This window comes from Cordyceps fumosorosea (genome assembly GCF_001636725.1).
Source record: "Cordyceps fumosorosea ARSEF 2679 chromosome Unknown scaffold_8, whole genome shotgun sequence".
In the NCBI taxonomy this organism is placed as follows: domain Eukaryota; kingdom Fungi; phylum Ascomycota; class Sordariomycetes; order Hypocreales; family Cordycipitaceae; genus Cordyceps; species Cordyceps fumosorosea.
In genome coordinates this window covers 700,653-716,882 of record NW_017387308.1, presented here as the reverse complement: position 1 = coordinate 716,882, position 16,230 = coordinate 700,653, and the positions used below count along the sequence as shown (strand labels likewise).

At 50.9% G+C, this 16,230-nt stretch overlaps 7 protein-coding genes across 7 annotated transcripts; 4 read left to right on the top strand and 3 right to left on the bottom strand.

The window, feature by feature from the left end:
- Positions 1–583: 583 nt before the first annotated feature.
- On the bottom strand, positions 584–2,563 carry ISF_04059 (Wings apart-like protein; the record flags this gene model as incomplete). Its single annotated transcript, XM_018847665.1, has 1 exon — positions 584–2,563. The coding sequence occupies one exon, from the start codon at positions 2,561–2,563 to the stop codon at positions 584–586; it is 1,980 nt and encodes a 659-aa protein (XP_018705245.1).
- A 1,785-nt stretch (positions 2,564–4,348) lies between these two features.
- ISF_04058 (seryl-tRNA synthetase) lies at positions 4,349–6,060 on the top strand (the record flags this gene model as incomplete). The annotated part of the gene is made up of 7 exons (XM_018847664.1): positions 4,349–4,481; positions 4,538–4,608; positions 4,675–4,836; positions 4,898–5,316; positions 5,372–5,462; positions 5,515–5,883; positions 5,932–6,060. The coding sequence occupies 7 exons, from the start codon at positions 4,349–4,351 to the stop codon at positions 6,058–6,060; spliced, it is 1,374 nt and encodes a 457-aa protein (XP_018705244.1).
- An 816-nt stretch (positions 6,061–6,876) lies between these two features.
- ISF_04057 (Peptidase C78, ubiquitin fold modifier-specific peptidase 1/ 2) lies at positions 6,877–7,595 on the top strand (the record flags this gene model as incomplete). Its single annotated transcript, XM_018847663.1, has 3 exons — positions 6,877–7,145; positions 7,198–7,358; positions 7,405–7,595. The coding sequence occupies 3 exons, from the start codon at positions 6,877–6,879 to the stop codon at positions 7,593–7,595; spliced, it is 621 nt and encodes a 206-aa protein (XP_018705243.1).
- A 116-nt stretch (positions 7,596–7,711) lies between these two features.
- Positions 7,712–8,584, bottom strand: ISF_04056 (non-canonical purine NTP pyrophosphatase; the record flags this gene model as incomplete). Its single annotated transcript, XM_018847662.1, has 5 exons — positions 7,712–7,805; positions 7,898–7,931; positions 7,984–8,020; positions 8,086–8,241; positions 8,417–8,584. The coding sequence occupies 5 exons, from the start codon at positions 8,582–8,584 to the stop codon at positions 7,712–7,714; spliced, it is 489 nt and encodes a 162-aa protein (XP_018705242.1).
- A 955-nt stretch (positions 8,585–9,539) lies between these two features.
- On the top strand, positions 9,540–10,504 carry ISF_04055 (uracil phosphoribosyltransferase; the record flags this gene model as incomplete). Its single annotated transcript, XM_018847661.1, has 5 exons — positions 9,540–9,694; positions 9,750–10,108; positions 10,159–10,313; positions 10,368–10,384; positions 10,453–10,504. 5 exons carry the CDS (start codon positions 9,540–9,542, stop codon positions 10,502–10,504), a joined length of 738 nt encoding a protein of 245 aa, XP_018705241.1.
- An 85-nt stretch (positions 10,505–10,589) lies between these two features.
- Positions 10,590–11,137, bottom strand: ISF_04054 (hypothetical protein; the record flags this gene model as incomplete). Its single annotated transcript, XM_018847660.1, has 4 exons — positions 10,590–10,741; positions 10,795–10,842; positions 10,899–11,037; positions 11,093–11,137. 4 exons carry the CDS (start codon positions 11,135–11,137, stop codon positions 10,590–10,592), a joined length of 384 nt encoding a protein of 127 aa, XP_018705240.1.
- A 731-nt stretch (positions 11,138–11,868) lies between these two features.
- On the top strand, positions 11,869–16,075 carry ISF_04053 (Ribosomal protein S3Ae; the record flags this gene model as incomplete). The annotated part of the gene is made up of 20 exons (XM_018847659.1): positions 11,869–12,131; positions 12,188–12,248; positions 12,315–12,381; positions 12,449–12,476; positions 12,506–12,571; positions 12,621–12,771; positions 12,920–12,957; positions 13,006–13,075; positions 13,122–13,161; positions 13,216–13,299; positions 13,423–13,715; positions 13,768–13,792; positions 13,822–13,984; positions 14,036–14,065; positions 14,118–14,203; positions 14,253–14,322; positions 15,145–15,229; positions 15,287–15,312; positions 15,375–15,876; positions 15,932–16,075. 20 exons carry the CDS (start codon positions 11,869–11,871, stop codon positions 16,073–16,075), a joined length of 2,292 nt encoding a protein of 763 aa, XP_018705239.1.
- Positions 16,076–16,230: the final 155 nt, after the last annotated feature.

The window sequence follows — 16,230 nt, the reverse complement described above, 5'->3', positions numbered from 1 at the left end:
AGTAGGTACTGCCTACCATCACTTACCAGGTATTCATGTCTGAGCAAGATTTCTGGTAGCCGCGCTATATTTCCGATTAGGTAAATAGCTGGACACTCCCGCGGCTTGGCCATTCAAGTGGCGAAATCGTAATGTTCGCGTATCAGGGGTCGAGAGCGTCACCTTTGCAGGATGACGTGTCCAACCCTCAAGCCACTGAGTGTACTTCATCCTCATAAAGCGTGAATAGCGACTGCAAAGAAAAACACCCAAAGAAACTGCAGCAATAGCATCGCATAATGTATGCAACACTCAGCAAAAATAACATCTCCTGCCAGGCCTTGCATATGTATGGGCTTCAAACCCCGGATGCTTGCTGAACCCGAAGATCGCTGACCAGCGTCTCCAATTCATGCGTTTTATTTCCGATCGTCTTAGAAATGCGGAGAAATTCCTCGATGGAATCCACCAAAAGTGCTGTTCCAGGCCAATCTTGACGTCTGTGCATCTGAGAGCGCCCAGAGGCGGTTAAATACAAATAGCCCAGCACAATAGCGAGATAGCCAAGTGCAACGCCTATTTTGGATTTGCTGACAGAGTCCGCCTATGGAACAATTAGCATGCAAACGTGGGCTGTATTAGGATATAGACTCACATTGTTGACGAATGACATGTTCCCTAGCCAAAGAGTAGTAGCTGTGTCAAGGGAGCCCTCGTCTACCGACGTTCGTGCCAGCGGACAGTGCTCGAGGACATTGATAAGAATACCTAATATCAAGAGTAGTTCATCGTACAACTTGTTTTGAAAGCTACCCTTCTGGAGGGTGTTTTGAATCTGAGATAAGCCTTCCGATATCGAGGCTACCAGCTTAGAAAGTAGAGGGCCATCATCAAACACAGATGCCCCAGTTTCGCTGTTTGTTATATTTATTGCCAACTTGAGCGTCGTATTATCCAAAACATTGTTTTGTTGCAACCATGTATCAAGGGTCGCCTGAAGACAGCCTTTGATGGCAGAGACATATTGTTCACTTTCCAAGCTTATCAGGTTGGACTGCGCCTCTAGAGCCAGAATGATCAATACATAGTCGATATTCCGTGACGGTCGCTCCTTCGAGTAAGTCCGTGCCATCATCACAACATCGTGCTCTATGTCGCCCGTGAGATGCTCAAGACACTGAATTTCCGCGAAGCGACTGAGAATAACGAGGAGTTGTAATGCGAGTGTGCGAGGTGTGAGAGACGCTGGCTTTTCTCCATGCCAAATGTCCATTTGCAGCATGGATAGCTTCAAAGTTTCAAGCGAAGATTTGGTGATTCGTGATACATTCATATGCTTCTCCGATGCAATGTACAATATATCTCGCTGGTCTTGGAATAACCGAGTAAGAAGTTTGCCAATCCTCTCAGTTGTCAGCTGACGAAGCAGATGCGGAGCAGGGTTGAATGACAAGAAAGCAACGAGAGCCGCAGTCAGGGCAAGCCCGCTTATGATGTCTTCCTCGCTTCCAATAGCCTTCACAACATTATCGCGCGCCGCATGATCCCGGAATTGGCTGGCGAAATCCTTGCGCTGCAGCTTGTTTGCCAGCTCACACAGGGCGTTTCGCCGCAATGAGGATGGGATAGCGGACGGTTTACCGATGCGGGATAATAAATCGTCCATTTCGTCCGAAAATCGATTATTGGCGCCGGCACGGCGAAGTTCATGAACACTCTGTATACCGACCTTCGGGCCATCTAGATCGTCCTCAAAGTCGTAGTCGGCAGTAGGTGGGCTCAGAGACGCCGCAAAAGGGTCTTTGTCGCCCGGCGCCGGCAGAACACCGCCTCCATCATCAAACATGGCCGTATCGGTTTGGCTTTGAGAAGTACTTAAAAAGCTCCTTGAGCTACTATAAGTCAACTTTATCTTTCTGCTCTTGGTTGGCCCTGGCCGCCGATCAGGTGTTCGAGCCGCCCCAAGTCGAACTCGCGGTGACGGGCTGTTGTTGGCTGTTTCTCCGAGATTATGTGATGTGCGAGTCTTTGAAATATCCGTTTCGGAACCAGAAATGGACTCCGGGTCTGAGTTGTGGTCTGACCCTGGACTCTCGGCTCTTTGCGCGGCTAGAGTGTCAATCAAGCGCTGACGACGTGGAGCGGGCTTCATCGGCTTGGGTATGTCTAGAAGCGTCGATTTCGAAGTTTCGGGGACATTAATGGTCTTCGTATCTCGAATCGGTGCTGCCGGCAACAGTACCCCCCTGCTAGGCAGTGTCTCCCGTTGAGTGTCCTTCGGTAGCGACGGGGTCGTTGATAATATTCTTTTTGGCGCGACCTCAGAGCCAGATGTAGGTCTGGACTGAGGTCGCGAAGGTTGTGGTCGCCTCAAAGCTGATGCGCCTGAGAATGCAGACGAGTGCTTTCTTTTTTTCCCGATATCATTGTTCCTCCGAGCGCCAGCTTGCGACGCTCCCTCCACTAGCGATGTTGGTGTCGTTTCGCGACTGGTTGGGAAATCGTATATATCGTCATCGGTGGCACCTGAGGCCGCAACGAAGATACTGGCGTTGTGCTTCATGGCCGATCGAGCAGGCTGCATTGTTGTAATGCCCACGGTGTCTGGCGCTGTCGCAACGTAGCCTTGGGGGTTGATGAGCCTTTGTGGGTCAACTGGCAACTTGTGCAGAAGTTCGGGGACAGCGTTTCCGAAGTAAAGATGAGATAGCGGAGAACACTGCGTATTAGCGCAAAGGAGAGGATGGTGTCATCATATCCATAGTCAAGCGAAGGGTCGTCAATTCGTGAGGCGAGATAGTTGAGCAGTCTTCTGGTGCTCCGAGCACAGCATTCCGTAATTTTGGCGTTGAAGCTTTGCCGGAAACAGAATAATAAGGTACCCCAGGCAGGGATGGCGCATCCACACGCACAGGCGAGCGCCCACACTGTGTCCTTACGTCAGCAGCCGGTGCCCGCATTTCTGATGTTTACAGGCGCAGTGCAATGGGTTTCATGTTTGGGCTCACTGGACTTCCGTTCACATTCGCAGCAAACCGCAAAATGCCAGCCCCGAAACAGAGAAAAGTTGCCATCGTGGGCAGTCGGTCTGTCGGTAAGCCAATTCTGGCTTCTGAATTTCAGGTCAAGGTGACTAATGATTAATTGCCAGGCAAGTCGTCACTAGCGGTCCAGTACGTCGACGGCCATTTTGTAGACAGTTACTACCCAACGATCGAAAATACCTTCAGCAAAATAATTCGATACAAAGGCCAAGAGTTTTCAACTGAAATTGTCGACACTGCCGGCCAAGTGCGTAACCTCTGTCTCCAAACATATTTATCGACGTTAACATGTGGCGCAGGATGAATACAGCATCTTGAATTCCAAACACTTTATTGGTATCCATGGCTATATGCTCGTATATTCTGTCTCTTCCCTGCCGTCTTTTGAAATGGTTCAAGTCATCAGAGAAAAGATCCTCAATCATCTGGTAAGCTCGTGACACGGCTTTTATCCACCAAGAAGCGGAAGCCTTAGTGTTCTAGACTGATCGCACGCACCAGGGGACGGAGTCAGTTCCAATTGTTATTGTGGGAAATAAGAGCGATCTGCGACCGGAGCAGAGACAAGTGAGCGCCGACGATGGAAAGAAACTATCCGAAAAGCTACAATGCGGCTGGACCGAAGCGAGCGCCCGATACAACGAAAATGTGGAACGTGCCTTTGAAATCTTAATAGAGCAAATCGAGAAGTCACAGAATCCAGGAGAAGCGCCACAGAAGAGCAACTGCCTGGTTATGTGAGCTGCCACGGATCTCGTGGCCCTTTCATAAGAGCAAGCTCGACAACTTCAGGGTCGTTGTTGGGCAGCGATCCGCCTTATGATCAATGTGTCGTGGGATAGTCGCTACGGCATACACATGTGTTTTCATTCGGCAATCTCTTGCACTATTTAGAATTACAGCTCGTCCGCATCCGCAGGGATCCAATTGGAGAAGAGTACACGCGGTCCGATTTTTTCGCTACATTGTGGTGTGCGGATACCGGCTCACAATATCTAATCAAAATTTAATTCCATGTATGTCGAAGTTAAGTAGCCAGTGCCATGTTAAGTATAGTCAGAACGTCTGGAAGTTCAAAGCTGTTGCCGGATGATTAAGAGTGAGACTCATCCCTTGGCTCAGCCTAGCCCAAGCTGGGCACCCCATTGAGTCAGAGGGGCAGGGCAGAAAAACCCCCACCATGGAGGGGTACCCTTTATCCATCATCACCCCCTCGCCAACAACATCAAGACTTTTTCGACCACTGTTCGAGCTCATATACCAGAAGGCGGCAGCGATACTTGCGAAAGCTTTAAAACAGTCTACAAGCGTTTCATCCCGTGAAAATGCTCGACGTCAACGATTTTATCGCGGAACGTGGAGGGAACCCGGACCGCATCCGAGAGTCACAGCGCCGCCGGTTCGCAGACGAGAGCTTGGTTGATCAAGTTATTGCTTTATTTGAGGACCACAGAAAGAGTATGCACCGTAAAGCATTTTGCCAATGTGAAATCTGCTAATGGTTAATCGCCAAGCTCAATACAACGCTACACAAATTAGCAGCAAGATCAATGAGGTGCAGAAGCTGATTGGAGCCAAAAAAAAGGTGAATCTGCCAGCCCTGTTTTGTGCCATCGGACATTCCAGAATGCTAACGTGTTAGTAAACGAAGGCCAAAGAAGACGCAACGGATCTGCTGCAACAGAAGATCGAGCTCGAGAAGGAAAAGAAGCTTGTCGTTGAGTTTGCAGTGCAGAAGGACAGGATTCTCCGGGCGAAAATCAAGACTATCGGGAACATTGTCGATGACACTGTACCAGTGAGCAACAATGAGGTAATGACTGACAACGTGCGCACCTCGAAAGTAAATCAACTAACCATGTCTGCACACCTAGGACGACAATGCCGTGCAACGAACTTGGGCACCGGACGGTGTTACTGTCGAGAAGCGTAATGTGCTCTCCCATCATGAAGTGCTTCTTCGCCTTGATGGCTATGACCCAGACCGCGGTGTCAAGGTCGTTGGCCACCGAGGCTACTTCTTGCGACAGTGGGGCGTGTTCCTCAACCAAGCTCTCATCAACTACGGACTTGAGTTCCTCTCAGAGCGGGGATACTGCCCTCTACAAGCGCCTCAGTTTATGTTGAAGGATTACATGGCCAAGACTGCCCAGCTAGATGACTTCGACGAGCAGCTCTACAAGGTTGTTGATGGAGACGAGGCCAACGACAAGTATCTCATCGCAACCTCCGAACAGCCGATTTCGGCTTTCCACGCGGATGAGTGGCTCGTCGCTAAGGACTTACCTATTAAGTATGTTGGTGGTTGAATACTCATACTTTGGGTGCCATTCTAACACGATGTGTAGGTATGCCGGCTATAGCACCTGCTATAGGCGAGAGGCTGGCTCTCATGGGCGAGACGCATGGGGCATCTACCGTGTCCATCAGTTCGAAAAGGTAGGCCATTCTTGAGGCTGCAGTACAGGAATTATGGCTGACTCAGATAAAGGTTGAGCAATTTGTTCTCACTGATCCTGAAAAGTCCTGGGAAGCTTTCGAGGAAATGATTGGCGTTTCCGAAGAGTTCTACCAGTCTTTGGGGCTTCCTTACCAGGTGATCGCCATTGTCTCCGGCGCACTGAACAATGCTGCTGCCAAAAAGTTTGATCTTGAAGCTTGGTTTCCCCACCAAGGCGAATACAAGGAACTGGTTTCGTGCTCAAACTGCACTGATTACCAGTCGCGCGCCTTGGACATCCGCTTTGGTGCCAAGACACAAACAGATACGAAAAAGAACTATGTTCATTGTCTCAACTCGACACTGTGCGCCACCACGCGAACGCTATGTTGTGTTCTGGAGAACTACCAAACCGAAGAGGTAAGTTGAAGCTTTTACGTGTAGCAGACGCTCGCTAACTTGGGATAGGGCCTTCGCGTTCCGGAGCCGCTTCGCAAATATCTCCCTGGTGCCCCGGAGTTCATTCCATTCGCGCGGGAACTGCCGAAGGACGCTGCTGGCACCCAGAAGAGCCTGCCACGTCGGGAGAAGAAATGAAACGATGGTTAGAGTTGGGCATTAAACCATGCGTGTGCATTTAATTTAGAGAAAAAGATTCGGTAAATTTGGAGATTCGTATTGCATATCTTGAGAAAATGCATTTACCTAACTACAACGCGTTTACTTTGTATCAATACGTAGGCATTCTCGGCGACGCGGCCCACTAACTTGCTTCAGGGTCGACAGGCCTAGCCGAGATGGTGCAGCTGCATTCTCTTTCCTTCACTTCCGACATCTCGTAGCGGGATTATTTATCCAGTACTGTCGATTTAAAATATCAATGACTACCCGTTCAGCTGATCCGCCAAGGCATTTGTCTCGCCCATGGAATCGGCTCGTTGTCCGCGCAAAGCAAAAACTGCATAGAGCGAATGGCCGTGATGGCCAAACACAAAACGCCACGACAGAGGACTCTTCAAAGGTGCTTCATACTGCATTATAGAATGACGTGTATGAATTGTGTGCTCATACTTGTCTTAGGCGCAGCTTGGAAAGTTTGCCAGTGAAGACCAAATGCCCGCTTGGCTACGACGCTATCTCCTCTCGCACCATGACAATAGCAAAGACGGCAAGCATTGGCAACCCCATCACACACAATTTGCGACATCTGACACGCGGCGAAAGGAATCATCAATATGCTACAAGCTATTTTGAATGATAGCAGTGAGACGAAGTCGGCGTGCTTGGCTCACCCTTCGGTCCTGCGCATCACAAAGCTGCGCCATGAAGGTCGGCAGACACCACCAATTACAACCGAAATATACCGCCTGACCACGCAAGCCAGGCAGCTTCTGCGGATACCGTAACATCCAGATGCTCATTTCTCATCTCATCCTGGCAACCGAAACCGGCCCTCGCACTTTCCCGGATGGCGTGCCAAGCATTTTTCAACTGCAAGATCAAATAGAAGCCGCCTGGGATCACGGCTACAATTCGAGAGGACGCGACGAGACAGGCGGCATTAGGGGCACTAGAAAGTTCATTGGGACTCAGGAAGTGCGTGTAACTGCTGAAGATTGCCTGCAAAGGCCGAGAGCTAATCGCGCCCAGGCCCAAGCACTGTTTTCATACCTGAAGGTCAAGTAAGCGACTCGTGGAGCGTGATGAGCTCGAATAGCACTGACAATCAATTAGTTGTAGCGCCCTGAGATATCAAGATTCAAGGGAAATCTCGGCAGTGGATCAAGTTTTTGATGCAATCGAGTCCTACTATCAATGTTCCCTTACAAAGCCGGAAGACGCTCGTAACAAGGTCCAGTGCACCATGCTGGCCCCAATCTATTTCCAGCGCCCAGGTTAGTTGCACGCCCAAGGATGCGAACTCATACTCAACTTGTATAGGACATTCTCTGACCGTCATTGGCCTTCAGAAGACGATGCACAATGAGCGCCATCTACTAGTCTTCAACCCGGGACACCGCTATAAGGATACTCCCCCTTCCCTTCCGCAAAGACAGAGACCAGATGTACTTGAACCGTATCGACTACGCGCTGAAAGCTTGCGCAAGTACAGTGAATTTGAATTGCTCTAGTACGTCCTCACGGAACAACACAGGCAATCGTGGCCATCTAACGCCATCTTCTGAGAACAGTCTCACTCCAAGCGCAGCATGCTGATTTCTGGCCGCGCTGATCTTCGTCAGGCCACCTAAACGTGCTCTTGAAAGTGCTCCCGCAGCCTGGCGAGCGCCTTGGCTCGATGAGAAATTTGGTTCTTCTCTTCAGGTTCCATTTCCGCGAACCTGAAGTCGAGTGTGTTAGCTTGTGGCGCCGGGGTGGATTGTACTGGATAGGTAAAGCATGACGTTGGTGAAAAGTAGGATGGATGACTTACGTCTTGCCGTCGTGCTCAAAGATAGGATCCCAGCCTGGTTTTCATGTCAGCAAATCGAATAGTGTAGGTTTCTATCATGAACATACCAAACCGCGTCGAGCCGCGCGGGAATACAATTTTGCCCTATTCAACGGTCATAATGAGCTTGCTTGATCTCCAGGAAGAATGGCCATCGACCAGCTACTTACCGGGCAACGCCCTTGAAACAGAATTGGCGTTTTGCCTTTGCCTTCTGAGTAGCCGAATGTGCAGACGGCCTCTGCTGATTTATCCGAATAGGCTGCTAGGAGGTTGTTGAGGCCGTTGAGGCCGGTGGTCGTGAGAAACCACTTGCTGGAAATGCACTGTTAAAACAGCTCGCTGCAAGAACGGAGGAAAAAAGGAGGCTGCCCACATGTAAACGCCGGGTAAACCGCCCAGTGCGTTAAAACACAACGCTGTATCCTCTACCAACACGGGCCCATCCATCTACATCAGAATTGGTCAACATGGGAGCTCGTCAGCGTTTGAGGAACTCACGATCTCCGCCGCGCGTCGGCATTTTGATAGGGTTACTTCCTCCACCGAACCTTGCACTTCCTCCAAGTCGATGGCATGACTTTGTACTTCAATTTCAGGCTCGAGAATGGCCTTCACCTCCCGTAGCTTGTTGGCGTTGCCCGTGATGAAATGCACACATGGCGCCATTGCAAGGTCACTGCGCAGGATTGTGGGCAAGCACTGTTGTCGGATTTTGGATGTTCGCGGTGGGTACCTGGTTTTCTGAAGTTCCTGCCAGGCGTTATAAAGTTTGGTGTAAACTCATTCCTGGTGCAACCGTTAAAATAAATGAGAACAGGCAAAAAAAGCTACGTGCGAATTATCTGATGAGCTACTGTCCCCGAAGAGACATATGAAGAAGTTGTTGAGCGCTGATATAATTCTCCCACTCCTTACTTTGCATTTGCCTGATCGCGGATGACAATATATATGGCTTTGTACACGGGGAAAAAAAAGGACAAGTAAGGCTATGCCTCTGGGCATGGCATTTGTAGAGAGAGAGGGCAAAAATAATATCAGTTCAGCCAAGCATTTTACTATATATATTACTTCGTGAATAAAGCTGTGCCGATCAAGAAAAGAATTTGTTCTTTCATCGAAGCCCAAGTGCTTCCCATTAGAATCGGAGCATAAAAAAAAAAGAAAACCAAACGCTACCCAACAGACTAAGGTCATCAATGCGGAGCGCCAACGACGGGTAAACCGAAAAGAAAAAAGAAAAAAGAAAAGAGAAAAGAGAAACACTGCAGACTAGCTTCAAATGAAAGAAGAGTCGAGAAGAAGCGAAGCCATCAAAAGTACTTATATTCATGTAAATCTAGTAGAATAAAAAAAAATCCTTCTTTCCTCTGCTAGCAACTACATTTTAGTTAGAAGAGCACAACACGGTGACAGACACAAAACCACCCCATACACATGCAGGTTAAGTTGAAATAACTAATGAAATATACAGCTAGCACAGCATACGGCATTTTCTTCCCTCGAAGGCGGGGCAGGGGCAGGCTTAATAGACCTGTACTCGATAGCTTCAAGCTCTATCCATCGCAAGCTCCCCGCACTTCCACTACACCGAACCTTCAACATTTCGAGCAATACCTTAGAAATGGCCAGCAAAGAGACCCAGTATGCGACGACAAAGGATGTCGTGGAAACCTACGAAAGAAAGACGCAGAGCCTTAAAGCTACACTATCCGTAGAAGTTCCGTTTGAAAATGTCCATGTCCTGCCGCAGACGCCGCAGCTGATCGCACTCTTGTCGTGAGTAGACAATCGGCTCTGCAGGATCATGGAACCATTGGCTAACCGACACTAGGATCATTCGAAATAAGACAACAGATCGCGCAGACTTCATATTCTATTCGAATCGCATTATACGGTTACTGGTGGAGGAAGGCTTGAATCACTTGCCAGTGATAGAGCATGCTATCACGACACCGGTGGGCCGTGCCTACAACGGGCTCATGTTCCAGGGAAAGATTTGCGGCGTCTCTATCATGCGGGCAGGCGAAGCAATGGAACAAGGCCTGCGAGACTGCTGCCGCTCCGTTCGCATTGGCAAGATTCTGATCCAGCGCGACGAAGACACAGCGCAGCCCAAGCTATTCTATGACAAGTTGCCAGATGATATTGCCGACCGCTGGGTCATGCTTCTTGATCCCATGTTTGCCACAGGTAAGATGAAACCAGCAGGGACCCAGCCACACGTCGGCTAACATTTGCAGGTGGTTCGGCCATCATGGCTGTCCAGGTTCTGAAGGCCAAGGGCGTCCCCGAGGATAGGATCCTATTCCTTAACCTGATCGCAAGCCCCGAGGGTATTAACAACTTTGTAAAGAAATTCCCTCGGCTCAAGGTGGTGACGGCGTTTATTGACGAGGTATGTGTCTATCGGTGTGACTCTGCTTGCAGACCAGTGGCTGACCCGAAATAGGGCTTGGACGAGAAAAAGTATGTGTGAACAGAGCGCCTTTTGGCCCTGAACAATCGGTAAACCAGCACTGACATTTGCTCCTCAGCTACATCGTTCCCGGCCTCGGCGACTTTGGCGATCGCTTCTATACCATGTAAGCAGCTGCATCGATCTGCGAACGCCCGAGCCCGCGCCGCTGGCTTCGGGGTCCCGAGCGGTAGTTCCGGAGATTTACGGGATTGCTCAATCATCGTCATCAGCCACGATACCGTCACCGCTGTATTGGCGAGACTCGTCGCGATCACTCGTCGCATCTTCCGCGTCTCGATCGCGCCTCGACGCTCTCGCTGTTCCCGTGTAGCTGGCGCGCGCGCTGTCTTCTTTGGCGACAGCCTCTGTACTGCTGTTTAGTGTGTGTGCAAGATTGTGAAATGGGGAAGCATCATACCGGCCGCATCTACCCATTCTCCGTACACATCCACCGCGGCCGACAGGTCTATAACCAATAGTTAGCAACAGTCGTCGTAGCCTATTGCAACAAAATTGACGTACAGTTGACGGCGCACTGGAATTTTTGACCACATATGCGACAGTCCAGCTGGCCCACGCCGGCTTTTCGGTCGAGTTTCACGGTAACCGACTTCTCGTGATTGCAGAACAAGCAGGTAAAGGTGGTCGGTAGTGGATCGGCCTATGTGCGCGGTTAGGGTACGCTCTCTTGCACGCTCTCAGCAAGATTTCCACACCTTCTTTGGGCCCATGGGCTTGCGTGACGACTTTCGTTTGCCCATCTTGACTGTTATGTCAAGGCTGTTCACGGGAGTGTTGTTTGCGCTCAGAAACGTGCTGTAGAGCCTGCACAGTGCGGATCGCATTCGCACATCGAAGAGCTCAATCGCGCGTTAGTTGCATATCTTATCACAACCCGCATATTGCATAGCCTGCGGGGTGGTCCGCCACCGCAGCCAGGATCTTGAGTGGAGCGTGGTACTTCTGTCGGGTGGCTAGTACCTGAGCTACTCCGACAGTTGGGTACCCCGCGCGGAGCCGGCACCAAGGATCCCCGCCGCTAGAACAGGCGCTGGAGCCTGATCGGCAGAATCGTCGATGGGAGGGTGGTAGGTAGGCTATTGAGCGCACCAGCGGCCGCAACGGGGAGGCGGTTCAAAATTCGCACTCACTGCTAGGAAAAGTAAGAGTTCCAAGTTCTAAGACACAGAATACTATGGGGGCATGTGCAGATGGGCTGCGTGGCCGCCGGCCGATATCGCTATCATGCTCCCTGTCACCGTTTGATTGGCCGATCTATCCAGCACTTAGCGCAATGGTGGTCACCTGGCATATTCAACGGGGCCGAGCTTGATTAAGGCGCCGGGCCGGTATCAACGGCGCAGCGACAGAACCCCCTCTCTTCCCCTCTTCTCAGTCACAACCAATCGACTGACCTCGAATGCACACCTTGAACCGCATCCTTATCACCCTTCGCAGCATCTTGACGAATCTAGCCTGTCACAAAACTACAATGGCAATCTCTGGTGACGACCAGAATATTGCTAACTCGCTGAGCGAGGTTCGACATGCGCAGTCCCAGCTGACGGCTGCTGTCGACACGCTCACGGCGGCCATTGGCATCCAGCAACAGCCTGGATCGGCGGCCGCATCCGCTGCGCTTCAGCGAGACCCAACAAGCGCTGCTCCGAATGACCCAGGCGACACTGGACCGGATGCGCCCAACTCTTCGTCACCCTCTCAAAAGTTGGGCTTCACATCCCGCATCGTGCTCACGTATGCTTTTCTTACCCACTGGTGTGCTCTACCGTAATGCAAGCTTATTCTGGCAGTACGTATCCCAAGCAGATCGGTATCGACCCCATTCCGCTCGATTGGGGAAACGAAGACCCGGTAAAGCGAGGACCGGTTGTTGTTTCTCGGCTCCCGAGCACTATCCGCCGGAGAAATGGTTCGTAGCCTGTTATCCGCATGAAATTGCTAGCTCGAACTGACCTGTCGCCCTTCCGGCTGGTAGCTATCGGAGGTAAGTTTAGTCCCTAGCTACGCAGCTTGATGAGGCCGACGTACCCGGCGACTAACCAGCACTATAGCACAGTACGTTGGATTCTGGGCGCTGCCGTAATCAGATTATTGACATAGACTCGCAGCGGCGGCTCCTACTCGGTGTACTACGCACTGGCGGTCGCCAGCAAGGAACTCAACACGGACCACAGGTAACGCTCGGTCACCGTGCCGCACGATTAGTTCTGACGAAGGAAACAGGCCCGATTTTACCAACACAGAACCTGCCGCGAAGATCGGTCCATTCCAGCAATGGGGCGACAAGAAGAAAATCGTAGCCATGGATCCTTGGGGACATCTCACGCCGTGGCAGTACAAGGACATCATGCAGAGAGAAAACGGTGCGTACCAGGTCCTGGCAACACGGGCCGTCATGTATTGATATGTGCACAGTTGATTTACGACCAACCATTGCCATCACGAAAGCACACATGAAGGCATGTACTGGTATATAAAGGGTGCCGCTGTGGACGTGGTACTGACCGTTGACACCTAAATAGCTTCCGGAGTTGGAAGACAGCGTGCGATCCGGCAGGCTGTATGTGTGACTAAACACGAGAGAAGCGACGGTACTGATTGAAGCCAGTGTCCCCGATGGCAAAGTGTGCTTGAATAAGCAAGGAGAATTGGCCGTCACCAAATTTGCGGTAGAGCCGGTATGTGCCATCTTCGTTCGGTCCGAGCTCAGCTTACTTCTTCTAGGTTTGGTATCTCCCAGGCGTCGCTGAGCGATTTGGAATAGGTGAGGACCATCGCCCATTCACTTCTTGCATAGCCTAACCACTTCCCGGGCCAGATGAGGCAACTCTGCGTCGCTCGCTCTTTGAGCACACTGGCGGCAGCTACCCTGAGGCAAGTATTCGAGTTCCCATGACGCAGAGTCAGAAGCTCACAGCACGCAGTTGATCACTCGTGGCGACATCAAGGTCTTTCTCCCACCAATAGGTTCGCATTTCACAATAAACACGCTAGAAAATGAACATCACACTGACTCGATGCGAAGGCGGTCTCACTGTCTACTGCTTCGGTGACCCGAGCAAAATGTCGGACGAGTCTGTCCGGCTGTCACTGCGTATTCATGACGAGGCATGTATCCTCATCGGTCCTGGACGTGGAGTAGATTCTAACAAAGTGCGTCAGTGCAACGGAAGTGACGTGTTCGGATCGGACATCTGTACTTGCCGGCCGTACCTCATCTTTGGCATAGAAGAGGCTGTAAAGGAAGCCCAAAATGGAGGAAGTGGCGTCGTCATCTACTTCAGAAAGGAAGGAAGAGCGCTCGGCGAGGTGACAAAGGTATGTTCAGGTAAACATCCGTACACGGGGAGCTTTGCTAACTTCGGTGCAGTATTGTACGGCAGGCGTGTCCCTCTGTAGTCTATCCGTCTGCTGACTTTTATAGTGGTTTACAATGCTCGAAAGCGTGGAGCTGATCGAGCCTCTGATTACTTCACACGTACAGAGAACATTGCTGGAGTGAAGGACATGAGATTCCAGGCGCTCATGCCCGATATTCTCCACTGGCTGGGTATCAAGAAGATCGATCGCATGCTCAGCATGAGCAAGTGAGTCAGGGCACACCCGTTTCAGCCTAGTTGTATACTGACCAATCGCAGCATGAAGCATGATGCTATCGTTGGCCAAGGGTATGCCCACCTGTGACTCGCAAGCAGACGTTGATGCTGACCTGCACGGCAGAATTCCGATTCACGAGAGAGTTGAGCTGCCGGAGGAGCTGATTCCCGCGGATTCACGTGTCGAAATTGATGCCAAAATCACAGCCGGTTGGTAATTGTGTGAGAACGTACAGGATATAGTCCTAACGAGTTTCAGGATACTTCACTGCCGGAAAACGCTTGACATCGGATGAGCTTCAGTCTGTTCAGGGCAGGATGTGGGAAGAGTACGTTCCCCGCTTCAGCCAGCTAAATGCGTCCATTCCCGCTAACTATGATGCGCAGCATTGATCACTGATTCGCCCGACACTTCGAATATTGCACGGATTTGAGCTTGCAGTGGTTGTCAGCAACCATTTCTTAGAGCCGAATGATGGAGTTCTGGGAGCGGCTTGCAAACCGTCAGTGGAAGAATGCCGGCATGATACATTGTATCTCCTTACGTACTACGTCCCCTAAATGCAAGCTAGTAAAACAAGTAGAAATTTCCACCACTGGCATCGATGCTCTTGAGGAATCAGCTAGGTAAGGAAAAGAATGCGCGGAAGCTCTGCAAGAGGCGAAGATGGAGCGCCATCCATACGTAGCAGGTGCATTCAAATCAGTAGATTGACGCCGTGCTGCTGGCGCTCGCAAAATCCTTTAACAAGCAATTGCTAATTACAACTCGCTTCGGCATGAGCACGATAACCCAGGAATTGCAGATACTGATTGCGTGGTTGGTTGCATCCGCCTTCCTCGATTGGGTATAAGTGGGCCTCGGCGATTTAACTAAGGGACACATCACGTGGCTCACACAAGGCAAGTTAAGTTTTTCTTCTCAAAAACCTAGTGGACCCGGATAAACAGACCGCCGACTTGGCTATTTGTGGGCTCGCTTAGGCCGAAACTGGTGCACACAAGAAATTGAAATTATTCTCCCCCTCCATCTCATCGTCTGCATCTTTGATCCTCCAATTGCTCATTACATTTGGCAGCAATCATGGCGGTTGGAAAGTAGGAATTGTCAAGCCCATCCTCTCTTCTTCGATTTACTTACATGGGCGCAGGAACAAGAGACTCTCCAAGGGCAAGAAGGGCCTCAAGAAGAAGACCGTCGACCCCTTCTCGCGCAAAGACTGGTACTCGATCAAGGTAAGATATCTTCGCCCCAAATACTTGTCGCAACTGGATTTAACGAACGCGATATAGGCCCCTAACCCTTTCAACGTGCGAGAGTGAGTTTTGCCAGCGCCGCGACTACCGACCGACGATGAAGCCGAAACTAATATTTGAATAGTGTCGGCAAGACTCTCGTCAACCGCACCACCGGTCTGAAGAACGCCAACGATGCGCTTAAGGGCCGCATCGTCGAGGTCTCCCTCGCCGACCTCCAGAAGGACGAAGACCACTCGTTCCGCAAGATCCGCCTTCGCATCGACGAGGTCCAGGGCAAGAGCTGCCTGACTAACTTCCACGGCCTCGACTTCACATCCGACAAGCTTCGCTCTCTCGTGCGCAAGTGGCAGTCGCTCATTGAGGCCAATATTACCGTCAAGACCACCGATGACTACCTCATTCGTCTTTTCGCCATTGGCTTCACCAAGCGCCGCCAGAACCAGATCAAGAAGACGACCTACGCCGCCTCGTCTCAAATCCGTGCCATCCGCCGCAAGATGACCGATATCATTCAGCGCGAGGCTTCCACCTGCACACTCACCCAGCTCACCTCCAAGCTCATTCCCGAGGTCATCGGACGTGAGATCGAGAAGGCTACCCAGGGCATCTACCCCCTGCAGAATGTACGTCGACTGCCGAGACGGCATACTGCGAAACAAAGGCTAACTGAAGCTCCAGGTACACATCCGCAAGGTCAAGCTCCTCAAGGCCCCCAAGTTCGACCTGGGCGCTTTGATGGCTCTTCACGGCGAGTCGGGGACGGATGACCAGGGTCAGAAGGTTGAGCGCGAGTTCAAGGAACGTGTCCTGGAGGAGGTTTAGATGGGAAAACGAAAAAAATCTGGGAAAATTCTAGGCTGTCTCGAGGTTGGGCCCTCATTTTGGCATTGTTTCTGTCATGGCAAATGGCGTATTGTCTCTACGACGGCTAGGGGTTAGATAATGTCGCGAATGATACGGCACAAGGCTTTCTGTTC